We start from the raw sequence: 25,240 nt of genomic DNA, 5'->3' as shown, positions 1-25,240 counted from the left end.
TCAGAGGTCTCAAACTTGTGGCCCGTGGGCCACATTCGGGCCCTCCGGTGAATTTCCTGTTGTTATTTTTATGTTCTCTGATACAATTTACTCCATAAATAAATGATCAGACACTTTTATTTTGAAATTCTGTGAAAAATCCATCATATTTTTACCACCGCTAACAATATTTGTGTGTAATACAGTGAATACTGTAGTTGCTTTTTTTCCTCCAAAAACGTTGGACTTCACTGCCCCCTACTGGTCAGTTTGATTTAAATGTTGAATATTATTATTAATAAAAAAAACAACAGTATATATATTACGGCACAACCTCAGCTGCAACAAATTAAATAAAAATAAAACACAAACTCAGTTTCCTCGTCCTCCGGTTGAGAGTTTTGACAGAATTAGAATTTTCCTGCACAGAATGTTCAAATGCAACATTTCACATCATTTTTTTGGCACAAAAAACAAACATTTCTTCATATTTTGCATCAAACTGAGAGTTTAAAGTTTATCAGATATTTTTTTTTTCTGTGGTTCAGTTTTGAAAAGTGACAGAAACAGAAAGACAGAATGTTTTATTTCTTTACTAAAGATTTCTGCGTTTAAACAAACGCTCTGTTCATTTAAAAATAATAATAATAATAATAATCTGACGTGCTGTGACGGTAATCTCCGCCCCCAAAGTGTATAAAGACGCAGAAGTGACAGCGAAAGAGACAAAGTTATTGGATTTATTCTATTTTTGTTATTTCTCAATGAAAAAAGAAAACAGACATATTTAAAGGAATATTCCGTGTATGTATTGAATAACCTTTTATGCCCCGCCCCCCTTCCCATTCAGTTGCGTGCTGTGTAGCTGCGAGGCGGCGTCACACACAAACTCTTCCCCCCCCTGCAGCTCTGCCAATGCCAATGTGATGAAATGGAATTATATCATTATAAATAAATTATTTTTCTTGCTTAAAAAGAACAAGGTGGTTTTTATTCACTATTTACTCGCGTTATTGTTTGTGCCACTTGTCGACACTGTTACTGTTAATTAGTTTAATGATTATTTACTTTATTTAAATGATGTATTATGTTTGATTCTGCTATAAAACAAGTTACAAATGTATATTATTCAGTGTATAAATGATCATTCTTATCCAAAAACTAAAGATATATTTATTAATTAAACATGAAGCTAGCTAGTTAGCTTCATATCTACATCTATATAAACCACATCATATATAGTATATGTATGTATATATATATAATGTCTTTTTACATCCATTTTCATTCTGCTGTTTGTTTCAGTTAGCATGCAGATTAGCAACATTAGCGACCAATATTGACTCTTTAATTTGTCTGTGTGTGTTTCCTTTAAGAAACAATGTGACACTTAAAGTCCAGGGGAAATGGCTGTTTAGTTAGCACAGTTAGCACAGATTTTAGCACAGTTAGCACACATGTTAGCAGCGTTTGTGGCATACAGTGTGTCTTTAATTTGTCAGTGTTTTCCTTAAGAAACAACATGACACTTACAGTTCAGGGGAAATGGAAATGTGTATTTAGCACACATGTTATCCCAGTTAGCATACATGTTAGCGGCATACAGTGTGTCTTTAATTTGTCCATGTGAGTTAGCACGGTTCGGAGCCCACAAAGGACAGTCTCTTCTTCTTCTCCCTTTAGGGGGCGCCACAGTGAATCATCCTTGTGTCCTTTTCTGTTACACCAGCTGTCCTCATGTCCTCCTTCGCGACGTCTCTGTGGTTCCTCCTCTTTGCTTCCTCAATGGAACAAACTAAACAACAACAACAACAACTCAGCTGAAGAGAAGAGTGAGGTGAGACAGACTCATCTGTAACAACAATAACTGCACTGCACCTTTACTGTGTGTGTGTGTGTGTGTGTGTGTGTGTTTTCATGAAGACAGAACATGAAGCTCCAGTGAAAATGGCTGCTCTCATCATGATCTGCAGCAGAAACAGACTCAGGTGATTCATTTGCCTGCTGTGTGTGTGTATGTGTGTTCTTGTACGCCTGTCTTTGTGAGGACCGAGCAGATTTAACACGCTTATCGGGACATTTTATCCAACCTTCTATAAAAAACAGTTGTGTGTGTGTGTACTTGATTTGACGTCATGACAGAGTGACAACATCATGTGCTCTCACTCTCTTCTTGTTGTGCTCTAGAGCCATCTGCTGGACGGACGATGTCAGTGCAGCCTGTTACATAATGATCGACATGAGACGCACTAATAATAAATGGGATGTTTCAGATCATGCTGAAGTGTCCACAGACCTGCATTCTCTTCAATGGCCATCAGGGGGCGACTCGACTGGTGTGTATGTACTCCAAGTCAATGATTTATCACCTGTTTCATCAGTAAACTGTTAAATACTAGTTTCAGGTTTTCTTCAATAGACAATAGAATTATTAAATATTTTTTTTACCTACAGAGAGAAAAAAACTGATGTTTGACTGCCCCCAGTAGTTTAAAGTGATGGTGCATGCGGTAAAAAAAAAATCCCCCTGTAGCCACGCCCATCAGTGACGTTCAAAACCATAGGACTATTATGGCAACTGATTAATGGAAGTTTTTTTTTCTCTATCAGCAGCCAGAGTGCATTGTGGGTTGGCAGCACGGAAGAGGAATTAAAAAAAATTAGAAGTTTGTTATCTTAGCTTAGCTTAGCTTAGCACAAAGCCTGGTTACCTCTTTTCACTGAATCAAGTGATTTAAAAGTTACATCAAATTAAATATGAAAATGTTTTTTTTTAAGTGAAATCATTATTTTTGGACATTTGTGAACTAAAACATCATGTGACACATCCACAGAAGCACAATGTGATCAAAAATAATGTCAACGTCACCTGACCAATCGCAGACGTCCATGTTTTAATACAGATCATACAGATTAAATGTGTTGACACATGGATGTTAGTGAAGGTCGCGACCTGTAAGCACTTTACAGGTGTTGAGTGTGTGTGTGTGTGTTTGTGTTTAACGTTTAACAGCTTTACAATAAAAAAACAGGAGTTTCATTTTATTTCTGTCACTCAAGACTGACACACACACACACACACACACACACCAGGGCCAAACTATCAACCTCCACTCTTCCTGTTTCTGACAGTGGCGAACACGCCATGTTATCTATGACAAACACACACACGCGCGCTCACAAAATGATCACAATTGTTTTTGTCTTCACATTAAACCCTATTTATTTTCTAAAAATAAAGAATAAGATGCAAACAAACAGAACACTGGTGACGATTATAAGGATAAAGTTTTCTCTGGAAAGAGGAAAAAATAAGAGGAAGTGTAAGAAAAACTGAATAAGGGAGGGATGAGAGAGTCATGTGGTCGAGAGAGAGAGAGAGAGAGAGAGAGAGAGAGAGGAGGAGGAGGAGTAACATCAAGAGAAGAGAAGAGCAGGAGAGAAGGCAACGATGTCTGACACAGAAGAAGAAGATTCTTTTTCACACACTAACTTTTATTGACATGTTTTTGGAGTCTTTGGAGAACCTGTGAGGACACACACACACACACACACACACACACACACACAGGATGGAGTCGTGCACATAGATCAACCTGTGCAACCAAACATGCATTTCTACTACGTGGTAGGTAGTATGTGTGTGTGTGTGTGTGCGTGTGTGCTGTTGTAAACTGTTTGTTGTTGCCGTGCAACCACACACATGTTCATTTTCTTCTACTTTATGTGGAGTTTGTTGCAAACGTGTGTGTGAAATGATGCTGTAACAACAAGGACGTGACGGAAATATCATCAAAACCTCTAAAAATGACCATAAAAATATTGATGTTGCAAATTCAAATATGTTTAAAATCATTGACTTTGGTGAGAGTCAAGTTCAAAGTGTCTATTTAAACGTAACGGTCCACTTATGGAAAGTGTCTCTAAAAGTTTCTAAAGTTTGATTAAGTGAAGTAACTTTGTAAACCACTCACTCTCCCACACCAAACCCCATAGAGAAAATCAGCGATTTTAACGTCACAGCACACAGGAGCTGTTGATCCACTGCTGCCTCCATCACTAAGTTCAAACGTCTTATTTTGTAAAATTCGGCATTAAAAATCCTTCATTCAGATTTACCTCAGTGACACAAAGTGACCACACGAGGCAGCAGTGGACCAGCAGCTCCTGTGTCGCCGTGAGCTAAAATCACTGGTTTTCTCTATGGGGTTTGGTGTGGGAGAGTGAGTGCTTTACAAACTTCAGTTTCCTGTTGGAAACTCTGTCTCACAGTGAGATAAAGACGTGAACATGTGACGTAGATGTAAAATCTGTTTTCTGAGAGAGTCTGACTCTGTTTCTGTACCTCTTTCAAATCTGAAATGTCCCTTTAAAGAGCAGCAGGACGACCCAGGGGTTTCCTACAACATCTGAAGGGTCAGGTGGTGTTTTTTCTGCACACCCACATTCTAAATGACTTATGTATCTGATATTTATTGTCCGTGTCTGTTCATGTCGTCGTTTGGGGTTAAAAACAATCACCGCCTGGTGTCAGAGAAGCGAGGAAAGTGCAGTTTGTTGGTCTTCAGATGTTTGTTTGAGCCGCAGCTGCAGATGAGCGCGTTGTTTTCTCTGCTCAGATAATAAACTGTGATCGTCACACACACACACACACACACACACACGTGAGATTAGATCTCTCTCCACAAACACAAAAGGAAACAAACTGACGCTGAAGCTCCGGGTTTTTCTAACGCGGTCGCGTAGAAACGCAGAGTCAATTTCCTGAAGCTCACGACGACTTTAAGACGCTGAAGCCTCAGGTTAATGACACCAGATAATTACAATGAGGAACATGTGTGTGTGTGTGTGTGTCTGTGTGTGTGCAGATGTGTGTGAGCTCATGTTTTAAATCCCTTTTGTTATGAAAGAATAATCTTGTCGTTTCCTCTGTGTTTCCTCCGTGTTTCCTCTGTGTTTCCTCTGTGTTTCCACCTCGTTTCCTCGGCGTTATTTACTCGAGCAGAGAAACATGACGTCTGATTTTAAATCTGTTGGTCCTCACTTTGAAGTGAAGAGACTTTGTTTTGCTTTTATTTTACAGAAACCACACACACACACACACACACACGCACACAAAACCACATGACGACAAAACTGCGTCACATCCTCAAACTGAAGTTTATTTTTTCTAATTGAACACTTAAAGAATTAGGCAGAATCAAAGTCTGCGCTTTAAATGAAGTCTTGTGTCTATAAAAAGGACTGTTTGATATCACACTGTGTTTCTTTCAATTTCCTTTTCAAAAAGAATCATAATGCAGCATAAATCCTGTGATTTAGGCGAACTGACCCTTTAAAATGACCCCGTCCCCGCCTCCTTCCCGCCCACCACCTGGTTCAACTCAGCCAATCAGAATCAATCAATGACTCTCTTCGTTAAATCAATGAGTTTCAGCTGAGGAGCGGGATTTTTTCTCACTTTCAAACACAAACATTTTAACACTTTTGTTTCTTTGAAGAAAAAACAACAGAGAGGTAAGAGTTTATATTTAACTTGTTACGTTTATGTTGTAAAAAAACAACCAAAAGAAATGAAAATGGCCCCAAAAAAGAACATTTGAAAACAACATGAACGTCAATGTTTACGTGTCATAAAAGTGAGTCACGTCAAAATGTTTTATACTTTTATATAAATAATAAAAACTAACCACAAATATAAATACAAAGATGTTAAAGCTTTAAAAAAAACTTAGACGTCTAGATTCGTCATGATAGATTATTTTCTTGATTAATTGATTAGTTTGTGTTTATAAAATGTCAGAAAACCAGAGGAATTAGTTAAAATGATTAGAAACATGTGAAATATTAATCCTCTGTGTTTCCTCTTCGTTTCCTTGTCGTTTCCTCGTCGTTTCCTCGTCGTTTCCTCGTCGTTTCCTCTGTGTTTCCTCTGTGTTTCCTGTTTGTTTTGGTGTTTACTGCAGTTTATGTCTGTGATGAACGACGACGATGATGACGATTGAAGATGAGGCTCTTTGTATTTTTCTGATATTGGAGATTTATTTTATTTTTTGCTGAGTCATGGTTGGCGTGAGCTCCGGTGTGTTTGTGCTGCTGAGTCAGGGTTCCTGGTTTTCCAGTGTCGGATGCAAAGTAAAGGTGTGACGTAGAGGATGTAGGTCAAAGGTCAGCTGTGATGACGTTTGACCTCCGCTCATTTTTGTGCAGAAGAAAATGATCCGAGTGTAGTTTGTGTTTGTCTGACACTCAAAGAACAAACATCATCTTCATCATCTTCTTCACCTCAGGTCAGTGAACTCATCGTTTCCATGACAACGTCAAGATTTATTCTTTATTTAAACATCAAACTCTGGTACTTATATTGTTGGGGCACCTGTAAAGGACCATTACAACTAGTTTTCCACTTGCCAAAAAGTGATCTCAGTGCCTGCCTTGTTACTTAAATGTTGCTTCTGCCTCAGAATGACTTGATTTTGTTCATGAAGGCTAATATTCGGCAGGTCATAACCAACACAGTCTATGTTTGTTGAAATACCTGTAAAGAACCTTTACAACCGATATAATGCAGATTCTTTTTTTTTTACTTGTCAAATAGTGATCACATCTCCTGCCTTGTGACTGAAAAACATTCTTATGTTTCACATGTAGCCACATGAGAGTTATTTCATGAGGCTAATATTCGGCAGATCACAAACGATCTGCTTCACAATCCAATTTGCTTGTTGAAATACACATTTTCACTTGCCAAATAGTGACCACAGCTCCAGCTTTGTGACTAAGAGGCTGTTACCACTTCAGAATGACGCATTTTCATTCACGAGGCTCATATTTGACAGATCATAATCTAATAAATCCTTGATGCCTGTTATTGTCAGTAAAGGGCTGTTACAACCAGTTTTTCACCTGCCAAATAGTGACCAAAGCTCCAATCTTGTGACTGACCGACTTTTTTTCTCCCTCAGAATGGGTTGGGTTCATTATTGGATGTTATAGCAGTCAGTCTGATATGACCTGTAAAGTCCCTGTAAAGCTAATTACAACCAGTGTAATTTACTTTTTAACTTGCCAAATAGTGACCACAGCTCAGTTTTGTGACTAAAATGTTGTTTCTGCCTCAGAATATCATGACTTCATTCGCCAGGCTCATATTTGACAGATCCTGGTCCAATGAATCCTTTATGCCTGTTGAAATTGGGCCATTTAGAAACCGTTTTTAACTTGCCAAATAGTGACCATAGCTCCAGCTTTTACCTGTAAAGGGCTACGACAATGAGTCAATTGCACCTGTTTTCATTTGTGTTGATTGGTTTTCTGTAACTTTTTGTTTATGCTACATCACATTTGTTTTCTCTGCTGATGTCTGTGTGTGTGTGTCTGTTTGTGTGTGTGTCCTGAGAGGACCTTTTCTTCCTGAGTTACGACAGGAAAACCGCAGGATTTTCACTCCTTCGCGCGCCGACTGTTTAGTCTCCGTGAAAATCTGAGGTGGGAACAGAAGCCTGGAAAAATGAAAGAAACTTCCTCCATATTTTTCTTCTGTCGTTGTCTGTCTGTCCACGTACTGTCTGTCCCTCTGTCTGTCCCTCTGTCTGTCCACGTACTGTCTGTCCCTCTGAATGATGACACTGAGCTGGTGGAACAGAATAAGAGTCAGAGAAACATCAGGCTGTTGTGCTGTAAACACTTTACTTGGTTTATTCACTCGATTCCTGTCTAGTTGATGTTATCGCGTTAAAGAGACCGATTAGTTACACAAGCTACAGATAAAAGACAAACTCTGTGGCTGAATCACTGGCGGCAGCTTTAGACTCAGTAAACCTGTTTAAGTCGAAGCGTCGTCGTGCGAGTCATGTGACAGAGTGACTGTCGGAGGTCACAGGATGTGTCAACAGTTCACGCGTGAAACCGACACAAACGGCGCGGCTCCATCTTCAAAGTCCTGACGTTGTCCTCGTTTCCTGGCGTGTCCCTGCAGACGAATCGCATCCACACGCAGAGTCAGTCATGTGATAAAGAGCTGTCACCACGGTGACACTTCCTGTAACCCCAGAACCTGGTGTCAGCGGTGACAAACACTGACAGTGAGGACAGTTTTTTTTCAGACTCTAGAGCAACGATGACGTGAAGTCGACACATCTACAGTTTCTACAGCTGCATTTATTCATAAAGACGTCTTTAACGTCCAGAGATCTCGGGAAACTGAAGTCGGAGGAAACTGCTGGTCTACTGCTGCCTCGTGTGGTCACTTTGTGTCTAAATTAACTATTTCAAATGCCGAAGTGACAAAATAGACATTTGAACTTAGTGATGGAGGCAGCAGTGGATCAACAACTCCTGTGTGCTGTGATGTTAAAATCCCTGATTTTCTCTATGGGGTTTGGTGTGGGAGAGTGAGTGCTTTACAAACTTCAGTTTCCTGTTGGAAAAGTCTGTCTCACAGTGAGATAAAACAGAATATTTGATGGATAATTTTCTCTCTGAGCCTCAGAATCACTGCGTCACTGCGGCAGAAAACAGAAATCAAATTTTAATAATTATTTGTAATTTTATTGACGCCAGTTTGTCTGTTTTTGTCCGAGGTCTTTGCATATTTGTGCGTTTCCATGTCGACGCCACCTTTCGTTTTTGACTGATTACTCATCTCCTGACTGGTGCCGTCGCAGGAACACATGTTTTCACTTATTCATCTGTCGGCACAGATTGATATTTATGGTCGTGACTGTAAATCCAGCGGACTTGTTTTCCCCTTTTTTCTTTTTTTTGTTTGACGACTGCTGCTTGTATTTCTTTAAAGTTTGGCTCAAACTTTGTCTCTGAGTAAATTCTCCTCCTTCTCATCATCTCTATCATCAGACTGATTTAAAAAAATAAACTTTCTTTTCCCTCCCTCACTCGTTCTTTACGCTCCCTCACTCGTTCTTTACGCTCCCTCACTCGGTCTATACGCTCCCTCACTTGTTTGCGCTCCCTCACTCGGTCTATACGCTCCCTCACTTGTTGTTTGCGCTCCCTCACTTGTTCTTTACGCTCCCTCACTTGTTCTTTACACTCCCTCACTTGTTGTTTGCGCTCCCTCACTTGTTCTTTACGCTCACTCACTTGTTCTTTACGCTCCCTCACTTGTTCTTTACACTCCCTCACTGGTTCTTTACGCTCCCTCACTTGTTTGCACTCCCTGACTTGTTTGCGCTCCCTCACTTGTTGTTTGCACTCCCTCACTTGTTCTTTACGCTCGCTCACTTGTTCTTTGCGCTCCCTCATTTGTTCTTTACGCTCACTCACTTGTTCTTTACGCTCCCTCACTTGTTCTTTACACTCCCTCACTGGTTCTTTACGCTCCCTCACTGGTTCTTTACACTCCCTCACTGGTTCTTTACGCTCCCTCACTTGTTCTTTACACTCCCTCACTGGTTCTTTACGCTCCCTCACTGGTTCTTTACGCTCCCTCCCTCACTGGTTCTTTACACTCCCTCACTGGTTCTTTACGCTTGTTCTTTACGCTCCCTCACTGGTTCTTTACACTCCCTCACTCGTTCTTTACGCTCCCTCACTGGTTCTTTACGCTCCCTCACTTGTGTGCGCTCCCTCCCTTTGGTCTTGATGTCACCACCGGAACGTTGTTTCCTCTGTGACGGCGTTGGCATTTCCTCTTCTCCTCCTCTGAAAAAACAAATGGACAAAAATGAGGAAGAAAACGTTGAGGAGAGACAGGCTGATGAGTCCATTCAAAGACAAAATTCTGTAATGTGGACAAATGAAAATATACCGTGTGGATATTTTATTTTTACGTTTATTTCTGTTAAGTTCATCAGAGCCACTTTACTACTTCTTATATTAAACGTTTGTCGTAACTTTGGTATAAAATACACATTTTATGTCATTCAACAGTCGTGAGGCATCAGTGGAGACAGGAAGTAGCCACAGTTTTGTCACATGTGCAGAACGACGTCACTGAGGACTATGTAGCCGGATCGTTTCCTCTCTCAGGCTGCAGCTTCATGACCAGGTCCAGGTTGAGCGAGAGCTGAAGGATGAGCTGAGTCTTCAGGTGGTCCATCTCGCTCAGGAGAAGCGTTTCCTGCTCAGCAGCGTTTTTCTCCACCAGCCTGAGCTGCTCCACCATCTTCTGATGGAGGACGTCCTGCTCCGCTTGCAGGTTCCGGGCCAGCAGCTGGTACCGTGCGTTGGACTCCTTCTCTTTGTCGATGTCGGACTGAAGCTGCTCGGCCTGCTGTCTCAGTGTGGACACGTCAGCTCTGGACCTTTGCTCCTCTGAGGTTCTCTCTTGGTCCAGCTCTTTCTGAAGGATCCGCTTCTCCTCCCTCACCGTCCGTAGCTGCTCCATCATCTTTCGTCGGACGATGTCATGTTCGTTCCTCAGGGTTTGCAGTAAGAGCTCATCTGACGCCTCGGCATCTGCACGAGTCTTGATTTTATCCTGGAGTTCACGCTGAAGCTGCACAATCTTCTGCCTCAGTGTGACGAGATGAGCTTCATCCTCGTTGTCCTCCTCACGGGAAGCTGTGATTGAGTGCAGCTCTTTCTGGAGACGCAGTTTTTCGTCTATCTTCACCTGGAGTTGGTCCCACATCTTCTCACGGAGGTTCTTCTTCTCAGCTCTCATTTCCTGCAGCAGCAGCTCCTGGGACTCCAGGTCTGGAAGATCATGATTCTGCATCTTCAGTCTTTTTAGGAGACCATTCACAAAGATCTGACTGTCCTGCTCAAAGATGCACTCATATGCAGTTTTGGCTTTTTCTAATTCTGCCTCAATAATCTTATTTTTCTGTCTCTCCACCTGGAGTTCCTCCTCCATCTTTGTCCTCAGGTTTTGGACCAGCAGCTGATCTTCTGAAACTCTCTTTGTGCAAGACTGGATTTCATTTTCATGCTCAGGCTCAAGGTGGTGAGTCTGTCTCAATGTGAGAATATCAGTCCTGTCCTCGGGCAGAGGTGGACACTCCTCAGATCTCAGGTCCTCAGGTAGAGGTGGACACCCCTCTGGTTGAAGGACAGTCTGGTCCTCGGGCGGAGGTGGACACACGTCTTGTTGAAGGATAGTCTGGTCCTCGGGCGGAGGTGGACACACGTCTTGTTGAAGGACAGTCTGGTCCTCGGGCGGAGGTGGACACCCCTCTAGTTGAAGGACAGTCTGGTCCTCGGGCGGAGGTGGACACCCCTCTAGTTGAAGGACAGTCTGGTCCTCGGGCGGAGGTGGACACCCCTCTGGTTGAAGGACAGTCTGGTCCTCGGGCGGAGGTGGACACCCCTCTGGTTGAAGGACAGTCTGGTCCTCGGGTGTCTCAGGTTCTGGGGATTCTTGTCTTGAAGATGAAGACATTGTCTGCATCCTCCTGCGTCTCATCTTGACTTTGTTTTTGCTTTTGGACATAGTTTGTTTGTGGACGACTTCTTTAGACGCTGTCTTCTGGCCGTGAGGTTTGGAAGACCAGGTTTTGACGACCTGTTGAGGTGTTTGTTTGACTGCACTTTAGTTTGTTCCTGGTTCAACCTTTCATATCAACCTTTCAAAGCCAGGACATCAAAGTCACATCTTCATCTTCTGAGAGTGGATGAAGAAGGACTGGGGGAGGGGCAGAGATTTTCAGTCAGTGACGGAGAACTTTGAACAGCAGGGGGCAGCAGCTGAGCACCAGTGCTGCCCCCTACAGTTCAAAGTTCTTTAATGTACATCAAAGTACTTCTTTAATCCTTCATGTCCTCATTTTTCTTCTTCTTCATCATCACTGCTCTTAGTTCACCACTGCTTTCTCATGTCTTCACTCTCAACCCCTCTCATCCTCATCTCCTCAGCCTCCTCGTCCCCTCATCCCCTCATCCCCTCGTCCCCTCATCCCCTCATCCTCCTCATCCTCTCATTCACTCAGCCTCCTCCTTGTCCTCATCCAAGGTCTTAAAAATAACTTTTTGTCCATTTGCTGACTGTTAGGTTTTTGTTTTTTTTGCTGACGAGGTCGACGAGGAAGTGAATAAAAAGTCATTTCCTGTGTGGTCACTGTGATGAGGTGAAAGGATGAGGCGGACGTGACAACTAGTTAGTGTAGTTAACCACCGCTAAACTGGTGGACTCAGCTAAACAAAGAGAAATGACCACGCTTGTGTCTCTGCCTCTCTGTTTGATGAATGAATGAATAAGTCCTGCAGTAATGCAGTTTGGACTGTAGAGGGCAGTGTAGGCATTGATGTGGGACGTGTGTGTGCGTGTGTGTGTGTGTGTGTGTGTGTGTCATCCATCCTGTTTTTAAAGCCTGACTCAGCACAAACATGCAGCAGTACAACTCCACGCTTGACCTTTGACCTGGCCGTGTTTGGCACCGTCACAGGATGTGAACACGATCAAAGGAGAGAGAGAGAGAGAGAGAGGATGTAACAATGTAGCATTTATTATTGTTAGAGGATTTTAACTTTAATATCATCCATTATTAAGACGTCGTCGATTTAAACTGACACAGATTATAATCCCTGTGAGACAGAAGTAACACAAAAGTCCACGTCTCACTGACTTTAAAACAGTTTAATCAGGTTCCTGAGTTTTAATCGGGTTAACTTTTGTTGTGTGGTCCAGAGGAATTCTTTAGATTCTCTGAGTTAATCCACGTCAGGGATTATTAATCTGTGAACATGTGACAAAGTCAAACTCTAGGTTCTAACAAAGATCAGAGTGGGATGTTTGATTGACAGCCGACACAAACACTGTGTGTGTGTGTGTGTGTGATTGTGCGTCTTCTTGCTGTCGTTTCAAAGCTCGTCCTGACTCTGATAATCTGATTATGTCAGCCAGACTCATGACCCCTGATCTCGGACCGGGGAGGTCAAAGGTCGAGGTGTCAGCCGCTGTTGTTTTGGGCTGCAGCTGAAGTGTTGATGGACATTTTACACACACACACGCACGCACACACACGCACACACACACACACACACACACACGTCTGTGACGCCCCTTTTAGCTAAGACACTGAAACTGAGCTCTTTACTTCCTACCCCCTCACCTTGCTCTCTCCTAGCTCCTCTTCTTGCTGCCTTCCCCATTCTTTCCTTCCCTTTACCTCATTACCTTGTTCATTCCCTCATTTCCTTACCCATCTCTTCCTTTCTTGCCTTTTCCATCCTTCCTTCCTTCTTTCTTCACTTCCTTCTCATAGAACTGTCTTGTATTTTTCTTCCTTTCCTGTGTCCTGGATACTTCTTTCCTTCTCTACCACCTTATTTCCTCCTCATCCTTCCTTTCTTTCACTCCTTTCCACTCAACCTCACCTGTTTTTCTTCACAACTTTCTTTGCTCTTCTCTTTCACCTCACCATCGTTTCACCTTCCTCCTCCTCCTCCTCCTGTCTTGTGTTTATGTTGGCAGCTCGTGGAGTCAGTCTGCACCGCTCCTCCTCCCTCTCTCTCCCTCTCTCTCTCTCTCTCTCCCTCCCTCTCTCTGTCTCTCTCTCTCTCTCTCACTCGTTCCTCTCATTCAGCTCAGTACAGTTGATGTTTGTGTTTTGGACCAAACTCTGGATAAAAGACGATCAGGAATCAAGTTTGAGTAAGTGACTGTCTGTCTGTCTGTCTGTCTGTCTGTCTGTCTGTGAGTGTGTGCGTGTGTGTGTTTGGCTGAAGTTTATCTTTATTATTATTATTATTATCTCATTAAAAGTGTAATGATGATGATGATGATGACGATGAAGAGCACATTCTCAGTTCTTGTTTTGACTCTGAATCAAACAACGTTCAGTTTCGAGCCAAAACAACTTTATGCTTAAAAATGTGACCTTTCATTTTCAACCAAAGTCCATTTTTCCTCCGTTGTTTTTAAACTCTTGACGCTCCGTTGCCGTGGTTACCAACGAATCCTCCTCCAGTCGTTCCGCGCCGTCCCGCTCTCTTCACACGACTTTAAAGCAGAAACTAAAAAACTCAAATCTGTGACAATAAACGACGTTTAAAGATGTTTGTGGTGATTTAGATTCAGAAACTGAGCACACACACACACACACGCACGCACGCACACACAGTGACACACACACACACACACACACACTCATAAATAAGCATTTAGCATTTTCCCACTAATCCAACAGTGCTCATTCACTGACCTATGTTTGAATTCCAGGTGTGTGTGTGTGTGTGTGTGTCACTGTGTGTGTGTGTGTGTGTGTGTGTGTGTGTGTGTGTTGACGTAAGACCAGTTTCAGTGGCCCAGTCTCAAATCTTCAGCTCTGCCAAGGAGCCTATTAGCACCGTCTGTGTGTTTATATGTGTTTATATGTGTGTGTGTGTGTGTGTGTGTGTGTGTTTATATATATGTGTGTGTTTGCATCATTTGCAAAAAGTGTGACTCAGCGAAAACGACGTTCTCTCTCATTAGAGGAATAATAGAAACGGTCGACTGTGTCTGCGTCACAACAAGAGGGGGAGATGAAAGGGCTGAGAGGGTGAGAGGGTGAATATGTAAATGTGCGTGTTTTATTCAGCAGATTTTCTCAACACTTTCTTTCATGGACTACGTGTGAACATAAAGCACGTTCATCTAGAGCTAAATATAGTCTCTTTTCTTTAAGCCTCGTTCATGTGTTCATAAAAGCATGAAGTGTTCTCAGTGAAGCGTGAAGATAAAGAGGTCACTTTATGTAACAGTGTTACTTTATTGTCACGATCGGGCGACATGAGGAAGTACGCCACGTGTTTTTATCTCACACCAGGATAATTATTATCATTATTGTTATTATTATTATTATTATTATTATTATTATAATAATGATGATAATAATGATGATGATGATCAGTCACTGCTGGTTCACAGTGGTGACCTTTCAGGAGAATGGTGAACGGAGACAATGATTGTGTGAGTGATTTCCGGATCGAACATTTCTAACCCTCTCATTTATGAAAATAACCCTGTCACCAAAATGGAGCGCAGTTCCATTTTTAAATCCTAATATCAGAGTTTAAAGCAGTTCTCTGAACAATTATTGTAATAATTCAGTAAATGGTGTATTTTTTCATCCCTGATGAATGCAGTTTAACCAGTCTAACCAATTTAACCAATTTAACCACTTTAACCAGTCTAACCAGTCTAACCAGTTTAACTGGTGCCTGCGGTGCTGCCAATGTAACAAAGTACAAATACTTTGTTACTGTACTCGATCACAAAACTTGCGTATGTGTACTTTACGTGTAACTACTTTTACCCTTCCTCTCACTCTCTCTGTTACTCGTCACTACCAAATAAAATCAGAAGAAGAAGACTTGGTATTATGGTCTGTATTTACATCATATAGAGCTTTTCTAGTCTCGATGAGCTGCTTTACGCGACAGTTTTCACCCATTCACTCGCTGCAACATCCTTTCGATACCTAAGTACAGTAACTGATTATTTAATCTGATTATATTCTGTTCAGTTTATCTCTTTATAACAAACTGTTTACGACGCAGCGATAAACATGAGCTAACGCGCTAAGAATGCTATAAAGTGTGTGTGTGTGTGTGTCTCTCCTCGCCTGATGAAGTGATGAAGAGCACAATGGTGATTGTTCACAGATGTTTCTCCTTCATCTCACTCCGTAAATTGTTGTTGTTTTTTTTAAACCTCTCACCTCCTCTGTTTCCCTCACCCTCTCATTCACACTTTCTCCCAAAACAATGAAACATAAATCTGAGAATTTATTTCTTATTTCTCGCTTGTTTTGACCGCGATGATTATTTAGACGTTAAGAAATTGGGATGATACGAGACAGAAAGGTGCATTTTTACATAATTATAATAACAGTTTTATGCTTGTAAATCAGGACGCCATGTAATCTAAAATCGTTTTAATTTCACTTTTAATGCACCGTACATTTAAATGACTCGCTAGGTCTGCGGGATTATCACACTCAGGCCTGTGGGATTACCACCTTTAGGTCTGTGGGATTATCACCCTGTGGTCAAACGTCTTCAGCCCCACGTTTGAGTGTGTGTGTGTGTGTGTGTGTGTGTGTGGTTTGACTTTTCCTCCGCTTAGATCCTGGTTTTGACAAAAGCCACAAAGACATAAATCCGGAGCGAGAGTCTCGGGGGAGGAGCCTCGGCCTCGCCGCTGTGGTCAAACATCTCAAACATCTAGTTTTTATCTGAGTAAACCTAAACAAAGACCTCGTGTTGACGTGAGAACACACACACACACACACACACACACACACACGCAGACACACACAGTGTGTCACATGTTACATGTGGAAAATCAACACACAAAGATCTTTTTGAAAGCGTCTCATGTCTGAGTGTCGGTGTGATGATGCGAACACAAGATCTTTCACACAAACAGTGACTATGTTCAGAGACGGGTTCGATACATGGTTTTCATCCTTTAACCTGCGAGTGGAGGATTCTTTACATTCCTTCCTTGTGTGGACATTAGTCGTGAACACATGAACACGGACTGAGATTTTATTCACCACACAAAAGACTCAAGTCTTCGAACATGTTAACATCTTCATCGCAACAAGAAACTGAAGTTTGTCGTAGACTTAAGCTGACGTGGATTTTATTAACTGAGTCTTTTGTTAAGTGACTGAAATCAGTTTTTCAGGCTCATTAAGTTTCTCCTGTGTGTGAGTTCCTCACACAACCACAGTGTCAGAAACACTGAACTCTCCCTTTAAAGTCCCACAGCAGCTCTGGACTCTAATACAAATGTTTTAATAATGTAAACAACCAGTACATCGTAAAGACAGAAATAGACCACAGAGGTTTTTACCATTTTACCCATGAGCCTTTGCAGCTCCTCTACTGTAACTGAGACACAGTTGTTGTGGGTTTTTTAGTCTCCGTCCTCTTCTGTTGGTCTGTGTGTGTGTGTGGGGGGGGACGTGTCTCATGTCCATAATTGAGGCTCAGACCACACAGCTCTGTGTGATTGGAGACGATCGCCTCGGCTGTAAAGTCAAGGCTCGCAGTGACTGAGGTCTCGCAGTGACTGAGGACTCGCAGTGACTGAAGTCTCGCAGTGAGGTCTCGCAGTAACTGAGGTCTTGCAGTAACTGAGGTCTTATAGTGAGGTCTCGCAGTGAAGTCTTATAGTGAGGTCTTGCAGTAACTGAGGTCTTGCAGTGAGGTCTCGCAGTGAGGTCTTATAGTGAGGTCTTATAGTGAGGTCTTACAGTGAGGTCTTACAGTGAGGTAATGCAGTAACTGAGGTCTCGCAGTGAAGTCTTATAGTGAGGTCTTGCAGTAACTGAGGTCTTGCAGTAACTGAGGTCTTGCAGTGAGGTCTCGCAGTGAGGTCTTATAGTGAGGTCTTACAGTGAGGTATTGCAGTAACTGAGGTCTTGCAGTAACTGAGGTCTCGCAGTAATTAAGGTATTGCAGCAACTGAGGTCTTGCAGTGAGGTCTCGCAGTGTGGTCGTGCAGTGAGGTATTGCAGTAACTGAGGTCTTGCAGTAACTGAGGTCTCGCAGTAACTGAGGTATCGCAGTAACTAAGGTATCGCAGTAACTGAGGTCGTGCAGTGAGGTCTCGCAGTGAGGTATTGCAGTGTGGTCGTGCAGTGAGGTCGTGCAGTGAGGTCTCGCAGTGAGGACTTGCAGTGAGGTCTCGCAGTAACTGAGGTCTCGCAGTAACTGAGGTCTCGCAGTAACTGAGGTCTCGCAGTAACTGAGGTCTTGCAGTGAGGACTAGCAGTGAGGTCTCACAGTGACCGAGGTCTCACAGTTGTAACTGATTTTATCCACTTTAACTAAAGATTCCTGTAATAAAACTCTACGTCAGTTTAAATCCACGACATCTAAGTCACATGTTCACGTCTTTATCTCACTGAAGTACATCGGCGCGTAAACTTTCAGTAAAAGAGCAGCACATTCTTAACTAATTCCACTTCCAGCACGTTGGTATTTTCCTGTCAGTTCTGTGGTCAAATACAGTAGATTAGTAACAGATTATGTCAGAACTCCTTCACAGTCTGAGACCACGAAGAGAAAATGTGCAGTGGGACTTTAATGGTTTAAAGATCACTTATTGGAAAAGACGTGGAAGAGATTATGGTCAAAAATCTTCATGAAACTCTTTAATGTTTCATAATCAGATGCCTTTAAAGCCACGTTATGTAAGATTTACGGAGCATGACGTTCTCTCTTCCCGCAGCACACGCTGTACTTGAACGCATCATTCATCACTCACGTTCCTCACCAGACTCGGTCTGTTATTTATGACGATGAAAACGCAGAGTTTTAGAAACAGATGTCGAAACAAACGTACAAACAAGTTTCATAATCTGAGATAAAGCTTTCACAGATGTGTTGTCCTCCTGTTTCAGCATATATATATATATATATATATATATATATATACGCATACGTCTATGTATTATTCAAATAATGACTATTATCTCAGTTTCAGTGCAGTCCTGCTTTTAGGTTTTTGTGGGTTTTTTTGCGTCCCGTTCTTTTTGACTTTAATCTCAGACATCTTGAAGGAATTATTTTGAAATTTAGTACGAACATTAGATAACCCGTCAGCGGTTAAATGTTTAATCCTCGCGGCTGTATTATATTTGGAACCTTTGGAGGAATTCTTTTTTAAGGGACGGGGATGAAAAAGTGTTTTTTGCTTTGTGAGTGTTCGTGGGGATAAAAACACAGGAATTTGTTGTATTTTCCAGATTGTAATCTGCTAACATGTCTCAATGTCTCCCGTTACACCGCCCCCTACAGGTTTGACATGGTCATGATGGCGATTGGCGGCGTATTTATGCTGATTCCTGTTGATAAAAGCTTTGGAAAAAATAGTCCAGTTCCTGAAATAATCTGTGTTTTGTCTTCCTCTGTTCACCTCCTGGGATTATTACTCTGGTTGCAGCGTAGTTTTCAGTCAGTAAGTCAGTGTTTTGACGTCCGTTTCCCACTCACTGTAGATGAACATGCTGTTGCCGTCGTCTTTTCGAGGCTTGGGATCAGTGACGTGTGTTCGTCTGCTTCTCGTTAACCTGCGGTCGCTGCTTTTATCTCTCGCTCCGCCTCTGTCACTGCGCTCGCCCTCAGGTCGGACGAGGAGAACAAATGAGTTGAGTCCAGTGTCTGGTAAACTAATAAAATCATCAAAATGAACTCTTATTAGTTTAGTTCTCTGGCATAAATGATGTTTATTAACGTGACTCCGTCTCCGTCTCCGTCTCCTCTGGCTGTGCCTTCACCGGGTTTTGTCCACCTCCCACTTTGAGAAGCAGTTTTAATGCAAGACACATTTATTCAAACCCTGTTGTTTTGCAACATGAACTTTGACTTTTGAAACCGAACCTCAGAGTTCTCTGAAAACCGTCGCCTTTGTTGTGTGGAAACGTTTAGTGAAGCATCCCAGAGTCGTGAAGAGAACAATGTAAGGTTAAAGTTTGTTTTTTAAACTTTTGCCAAACTTTAGAAAAACAACTGAACAATGTGACTTTAGTTTTTATCTAAAGGCGAGATTTAGCTCAACAGTCAAACTTAATATTGTATATTTTTTAGTCCGGAAACATCTTAAGAAAGAAAAATGCTTCTTTTCTGTCGACGCTGTACATTTAAAGTCGTTTTTACAGCTTTAATAAACCGCAGTGACTGTAGCTTCACTCTGTCACCAAACACTGCTAATCGCAACGACAGTAGCTGCTAAATTAGCTGCTAACATCAAACACTAACGCTATGGGATCTGCTGACGATTGCTGCTAATGTTAAACAACACAACAGCAATGATTATTATGTGCTACAATAGCATTTGCTGACAGTAGTTGCTAATGTTTCACACGCTGGCAGTTGCAGTAGCTGCTAACATTAAAAAACACCGAACCCACTGCATGTCGCTGCAGTTACTGCTAACGTCTACGTGACAACAGCAATTAGCCGCTACAGTAGCTGCTAACGACAAACAATATAATGCCACAGCATTTGCTGACAGTAGCTGCTAATGTTAGACACATTGTACGTGGCTGCTGTTAATGCTAACAATAAACATTCATTTTAACAACAGTAGCCGGTACGTTAGCAGCTAGCTGCTGTGAGCTTTCCTCACCACATTGACATGAAAAACGAATAAAAGTTTGTCGCCCCCTTTTGGTCAATGAAAACCTCAACTAAACATCAAGTGACAATAAAATATGATCATGTCTTTCTTTCAGTTTTAGTGGAAAATGTTGAAATTTAGATATTATTAAAGTAAAACTATCATGTTGTCTTTAATCAAAAACAGTTGGACGAAGATAAGAGATTTAAAAAAAACCAACACACCGTATCCTACGTTTCCTTTACCTAAGTCGAGTTGTTGATCAGACTTTCCATGACTAGAAAATGTCCTCAGTGACCGTCCTTAAGACAAATGTCCTGAGGTTGGAGGAGAAATAATCAGGATAAAATCCTTAAAATGGATATTCTTCCAGACGATACAAACCCTGAGGCTTCATTACACAACTGTAAACACTCTGTCCATTCACTGAATGTATGGAATTTCCCTTTAAAAAGGACGTTTGTTGGACAGGAAAGACTTTCCCACGTGTCTGGAAAGGTTTGACTCTTGAGGGTTCTGTTGCTTTAAGAACTTGATGGTTGGTTGATAATGTTCACTGATTACAGCTGATTTCCTCTGCAAGGTTGTGGTTTTCAGTGAAGTTTGTTGATGAAAGGATGAATGCTGCTCGTGATGTCCCGTCATTAGTCCTCCACAATCCTTAATCCACTCTCCTTATTCATTCTTTCTGTCTCCCTCAGGGCAACCAGACGTGGGCGACCATGTTGGGTCAGAACATACGGTTGCAGCCGGTGCCGATCCAGAGTCTGTCGGAGCTGGAGCGAGCCAGATTACAGGAGGTGGCCTTGTACCACCTAGAGGAGCGCGACTTTGACTTCAAGATCAGCATCCCACGAGGTATGAGGAGGACAATACTGGTGTTTGTGAAGATTCTACTGTTGTTTTTGAAGGTTCTGCTGTCATTTTTGAAGGTTCTGCTGGCGTTTTTGAAGGTTCTGTCTGTGTTTTAGGTTCTACTAATGTTTTTGGAGGTTCCATTGGCCTTTCTGAAGGTTCTGCTGGTGTTTTTGAAGGTTCTGCTGGTGTTTTTGAAGGTTCTGCTGTTGTTTTTGAAGGTTCTGTCCATGTTTTAGGTTATACAAATGTTTTTGAAGGTTGTACTGATGTATTTGAAGGTTCCACTGGCTTTTTTCAAGGTTCTGCTGGTGTTTTTGAATGTTATGCTGCAGCTTTAATGTATTTTAACCTGTTATATTCTTCTGACCATTTGTCAGAAGAAGGCATTTCTGGCATTTCTGGCAGTTCTTGCTCATACACTGAACATGCTGGTGTGGATTAGCGTAGCCTGTAGCATGAAGTCAGTTTACAGAAGAACAGCTTTGGTTGGCCACCGTTCAACATCTTCACAATCTGTACATAATTGGTTTAAACCAAAGTCCTTCTAAGAAAGTCTGTGTACTTGGCAGCCATCTTGATTAAAGCCTGCAGACTTTTTTTTTTTTTTTTCTTGAGTTATAGTTTACAGTAACTTCCTGTGTGTTTTTTCCGGTTGCCAAGCAACGAAATTTCGTTGCCAGTTTCACTGTTGTGTTTTCTGTGCAATGACCGTAAAAGGAAGTCTAAGTCTCTAAGGCTACTATTTCAGGACTAGATTTAAATGAATGAATGAATAGTGAAAGATGTTGAAAAACCCCATGTATTGAATCATCAGACAAATCAGATTTTTAAAAAGGAAAAGCACCAAAATAAAGTTAATCTCTGTGCAAGATTCATCTCTGACACTTTGGCTCCTCCCACCACAGCAAACGTGCGTCAGCAGCAACGACGCGATCGGTTGACACATTTCGTGTTTTGTCTGTTGGAGAGCAGACGATTGTCTTCTGTCTCTCTTCACTCTCTGCTGTGGATTTTGTGATTGATTTGGATGAGGATGAATGAGGACATTTTTGGACGTAGGTGTGTTAGTGTGAGTATTTTAGTTAACGTTGTTTACAATAAAAAAAACTTAAAAATAAAAATGAAAACATGAGAAAAATTGAGAAATCCAGACACTGAAGTGAGACAAACAGCTCGTACATTCAGACAAAGTTTGTTTGTTTGTTTGTTGATGTTGGTGGAAAACTCTGAGGTCACAGAGGTCAGAGGTCACACTTAAAGAAACAAAGAACTCTTTTCTCAGACTCTGTCTCATGCTGTTGTTCTCTCTCAGGACACTTTGACCTTTGACCTGCTGTGTGTGTATGGCCTCTTTGTTACAGATAAACAGTGACTCTTAATCAGACCGCATCACCAGTCTGATGTTGTTGTTTTTTAAATGTCTCCTGAGGAAGAGAATCTCAATTTATGTTAAAAACTGGGGGAAAATCTCTGGACCTCCACATGAATATTTGTGTTTTGAGTAATTTTTCATCCTCTGAAAACAAACAAAATCAATGATTTTTAAATATGAATGTGCAGTTTTTCACGTCTTTATTTTCAGTCTGATAAAATATGAATATTTTATGAATTTATTCGCACATTCACAGTTAATCCTGTGAGACTATATTTCCATGCTGCTGCTCTCTTTATTGTAGTTTATTTTTCTCTTTATTCCTTCGGGGACAAACGTATTTAATCTGTGTTCAGCTTGTTTCTCATCCGTTTCTGCTTCAGGTCACAATGGAAATTCGTGGGAAAGTCCGAAATAAAACTGATGTTTATAGTTTTCTTTTCTTTTCACGTAGGAAAGTTTTCTCACTTTTTTTTAGAAATGTGTCCTTGAATGTTTGGTCCAAACGTCATTAAACTCGTCTCACATGTGGACATTTACTGTATGTGATCTATGGAGAGACAGCGTTTTTGCTGAGTCACTGTTCATGAGCAGGCTCTTACGTCTCAGTGACTGTTGAGTTGTGTTTTTCTTTTCAGACGCTCATTCTCAAGTTCTCATGACTCACTCATCTGCTGGGAAACACTCGTCCTCGTCGTCTTCTGTAATCCCACCTCATTTTGTCCATGTTCATCATCTTCCTCTGATAACATGAGTTGCATCAACAAAAAAGATTAAATCACGAAAACTTAAAAACTGAGGATTCAAAAAAGTAACACAACTAGAGCACCAAAATGTGCTCATAAAAAAGTAAGCTATAAAAATGTAATTCAATTTTTTTTAATACATTTAATTTTGTATTTTTTTTTTTTAAACCAGTCCTTTCCATACCTATCAAATACTATTGAATTTTTAAGTTTTGAACCCTTAAATTGCCAAGTTTTTGTCACGATGCATCAAAAATAGTGATATGAATGGGTTTCAATGAGGACTTTTTTGTACCTATGGGTGTTAGTGTGAGTATTTTAGTTAACGTGGTTTACAATAAACAGCCCGTACATTAATTCATGCCCCCTCCCTCTCTCAGCTCTCGGTCCATTCTTTGGTATTTTAGTTACACTTCTTTTTTCAGTTTTCCACTGTAGATTGTTTTATGTAGATCGTTTCATTGTTCAGTGACATCAAAACTGTTTCCATGACAACGGCAGCAGAGACAGGAAGTGGTGTGACTTCAGAGTCCACCTTTGTTCAGACGATCAGTCGATGGCGAGGAGGATGATGTTTGTTGTTGTTTTTTTAAACACATGTAAAAAGACAGCACCACGCTGTGGTTCAGTGGTAGAGCGGACTGTCTTTCAACTGGAAGGTTGTTGAGGGTTCAATTCCTGGCTCCCGTAGTCTACATGCCAAAGTGTTCCTGGGCAAAGACACTTAACACACTGCTCCTGGCAGCTGTGTGCGAGTGACTGAGTGAATGAGTGATGTGTGAAAGAAAAAAGACAGATGCACTGAGTGAGCGAGTGAATTCCTGTGTGTGTGTGTGTGTGTGTGTGCGCAGTGGGAGGATCCAAAAGATTTGGAAATAAAGTTCTAATTTCCTGCAGTCGTGGGAATTTGACCCCCTTTGTTCCAACACACACACACACACACACGCTAACCTCCACTATAATGTTGTTGTTTAATAAAAACAGACATGTTTGAAGAATCATTGAAACCTTTTACAATAAAAAAAGTGACCTCATTATTTATGAAGCCAACTTTTGAAGATTATATTTACAACACAATTCAATTAATTTGTCAAAAATAACATGAAAATGTTAGCTTGTGTTATGTTGGGACTGAAGATGGACATCAGCTTTGCCTGTAATCTTGCATATTCATTAGGTTTTCCACATGTTTACTTTATGCGGTTTAAATAAAAGTTATAGTTATACAGTACATGTTTTTTCTTCTCCACAGAAACACGTAAACGGAGAAAATCTCTGCGCAGGAAGTTTGACTCTTTTTCAAAGGAGAAGAAAGAACGAGGTGAGACAAAGACACAGCGTCTTCTCTGACCGTTTGTTTCATAATCACTATACACTGTTAATATGATCCTGCTGTGACCTTCACTGTCCTCATCTGACCTTCACTGAGGGTCACTGACCTCAACTGACCTCTGTCACAAACACTACTGAATCGCTCTCACAAACGCTACTGAATCACTCTCACGAACGCTATTGAATCGCTCTCTCAAACGCTACTGAATCACTCTCACGAACGCTATTGAATCGCTCTCACAAACGCTACTGAATCACTCTCACGAACGCTATTGAATCGCTCTCTCAAACGCTACTGAATCACTCTCACGAACGCTATTGAATCGCTCTCACAAACGCTACTGAATCACTCTCTCAAACGCTACTGAATCACTCTCACGAACGCTATTGAATCGCTCTCACGAACGCTACTGAATCGATCTCACAAACGCTATTGAATCGCTCTCACAAACGCTATTGAATCGCTCTCACAAACGCTACTGAATCGCTCTCACGAACACTACTGAATCGTTCTCACAAATGCTATTGAATCGCTCTCACAAACGCTACTGAATCGCTCTCACAAACGCTACTGAATCGCTCTCACAAATGCTACTGAATCACTCTCACAAGCGCTACTGAATCGCTCTCACAGACACAACTGGTGTGCTAGCAGTGTTTGTGACAGCATTTCCCGTATGTGTGAGAGGTTATTCTGAATAAACGTCCGTGACGTCTCCTCATACAAGAGAAACAGAGTTCACACAAAGTTCTTTCCAGTTAAACGTCTGACAGGAGTTTACACAGGAGTGTGTGTGTGTGTCTGTGTGTGTGTGTTTAAACATTGTTTAAATCTCAGAGGAGAAATAAAGTTGTGTGTTGACAGAAAAACAGAAGCGTCTAAATTTAACAGCCTGAGTCATGAAAGTCTTGCAGCTGTTTTTCTTTCTTATT

General features: G+C 41.5%; 1 protein-coding gene across 4 annotated transcripts in view; it reads left to right on the top strand.

The window, feature by feature from the left end:
- Positions 1–3,418: 3,418 nt before the first annotated feature.
- arhgap36 (Rho GTPase activating protein 36) overlaps positions 3,419–25,240 on the top strand; it is a 28,828-nt gene continuing 7,006 nt past the window's right edge. For 2 of the 4 annotated variants that reach the window (XM_058624754.1, XM_058624753.1), the window contains exons 1-3: positions 3,521–3,607; positions 20,701–20,857; positions 24,228–24,296. In XM_058624754.1, coding sequence (XP_058480737.1) covers positions 3,590–3,607; positions 20,701–20,857; positions 24,228–24,296 — 244 coding nt within the window. In that variant the 5' untranslated portion in view covers positions 3,521–3,589. The other 2 variants (XM_058624757.1, XM_058624755.1) reach the window with 2 other exon arrangements.

Source organism: Solea solea, chromosome 3 (assembly GCF_958295425.1).
Source record: "Solea solea chromosome 3, fSolSol10.1, whole genome shotgun sequence".
NCBI classification, from domain to species: Eukaryota; Metazoa; Chordata; class Actinopteri; order Pleuronectiformes; family Soleidae; genus Solea; species Solea solea.
The sequence above is the reverse complement of the archived record's forward strand: the minus strand, read 5'-3'. Positions and strand labels throughout refer to the sequence as shown.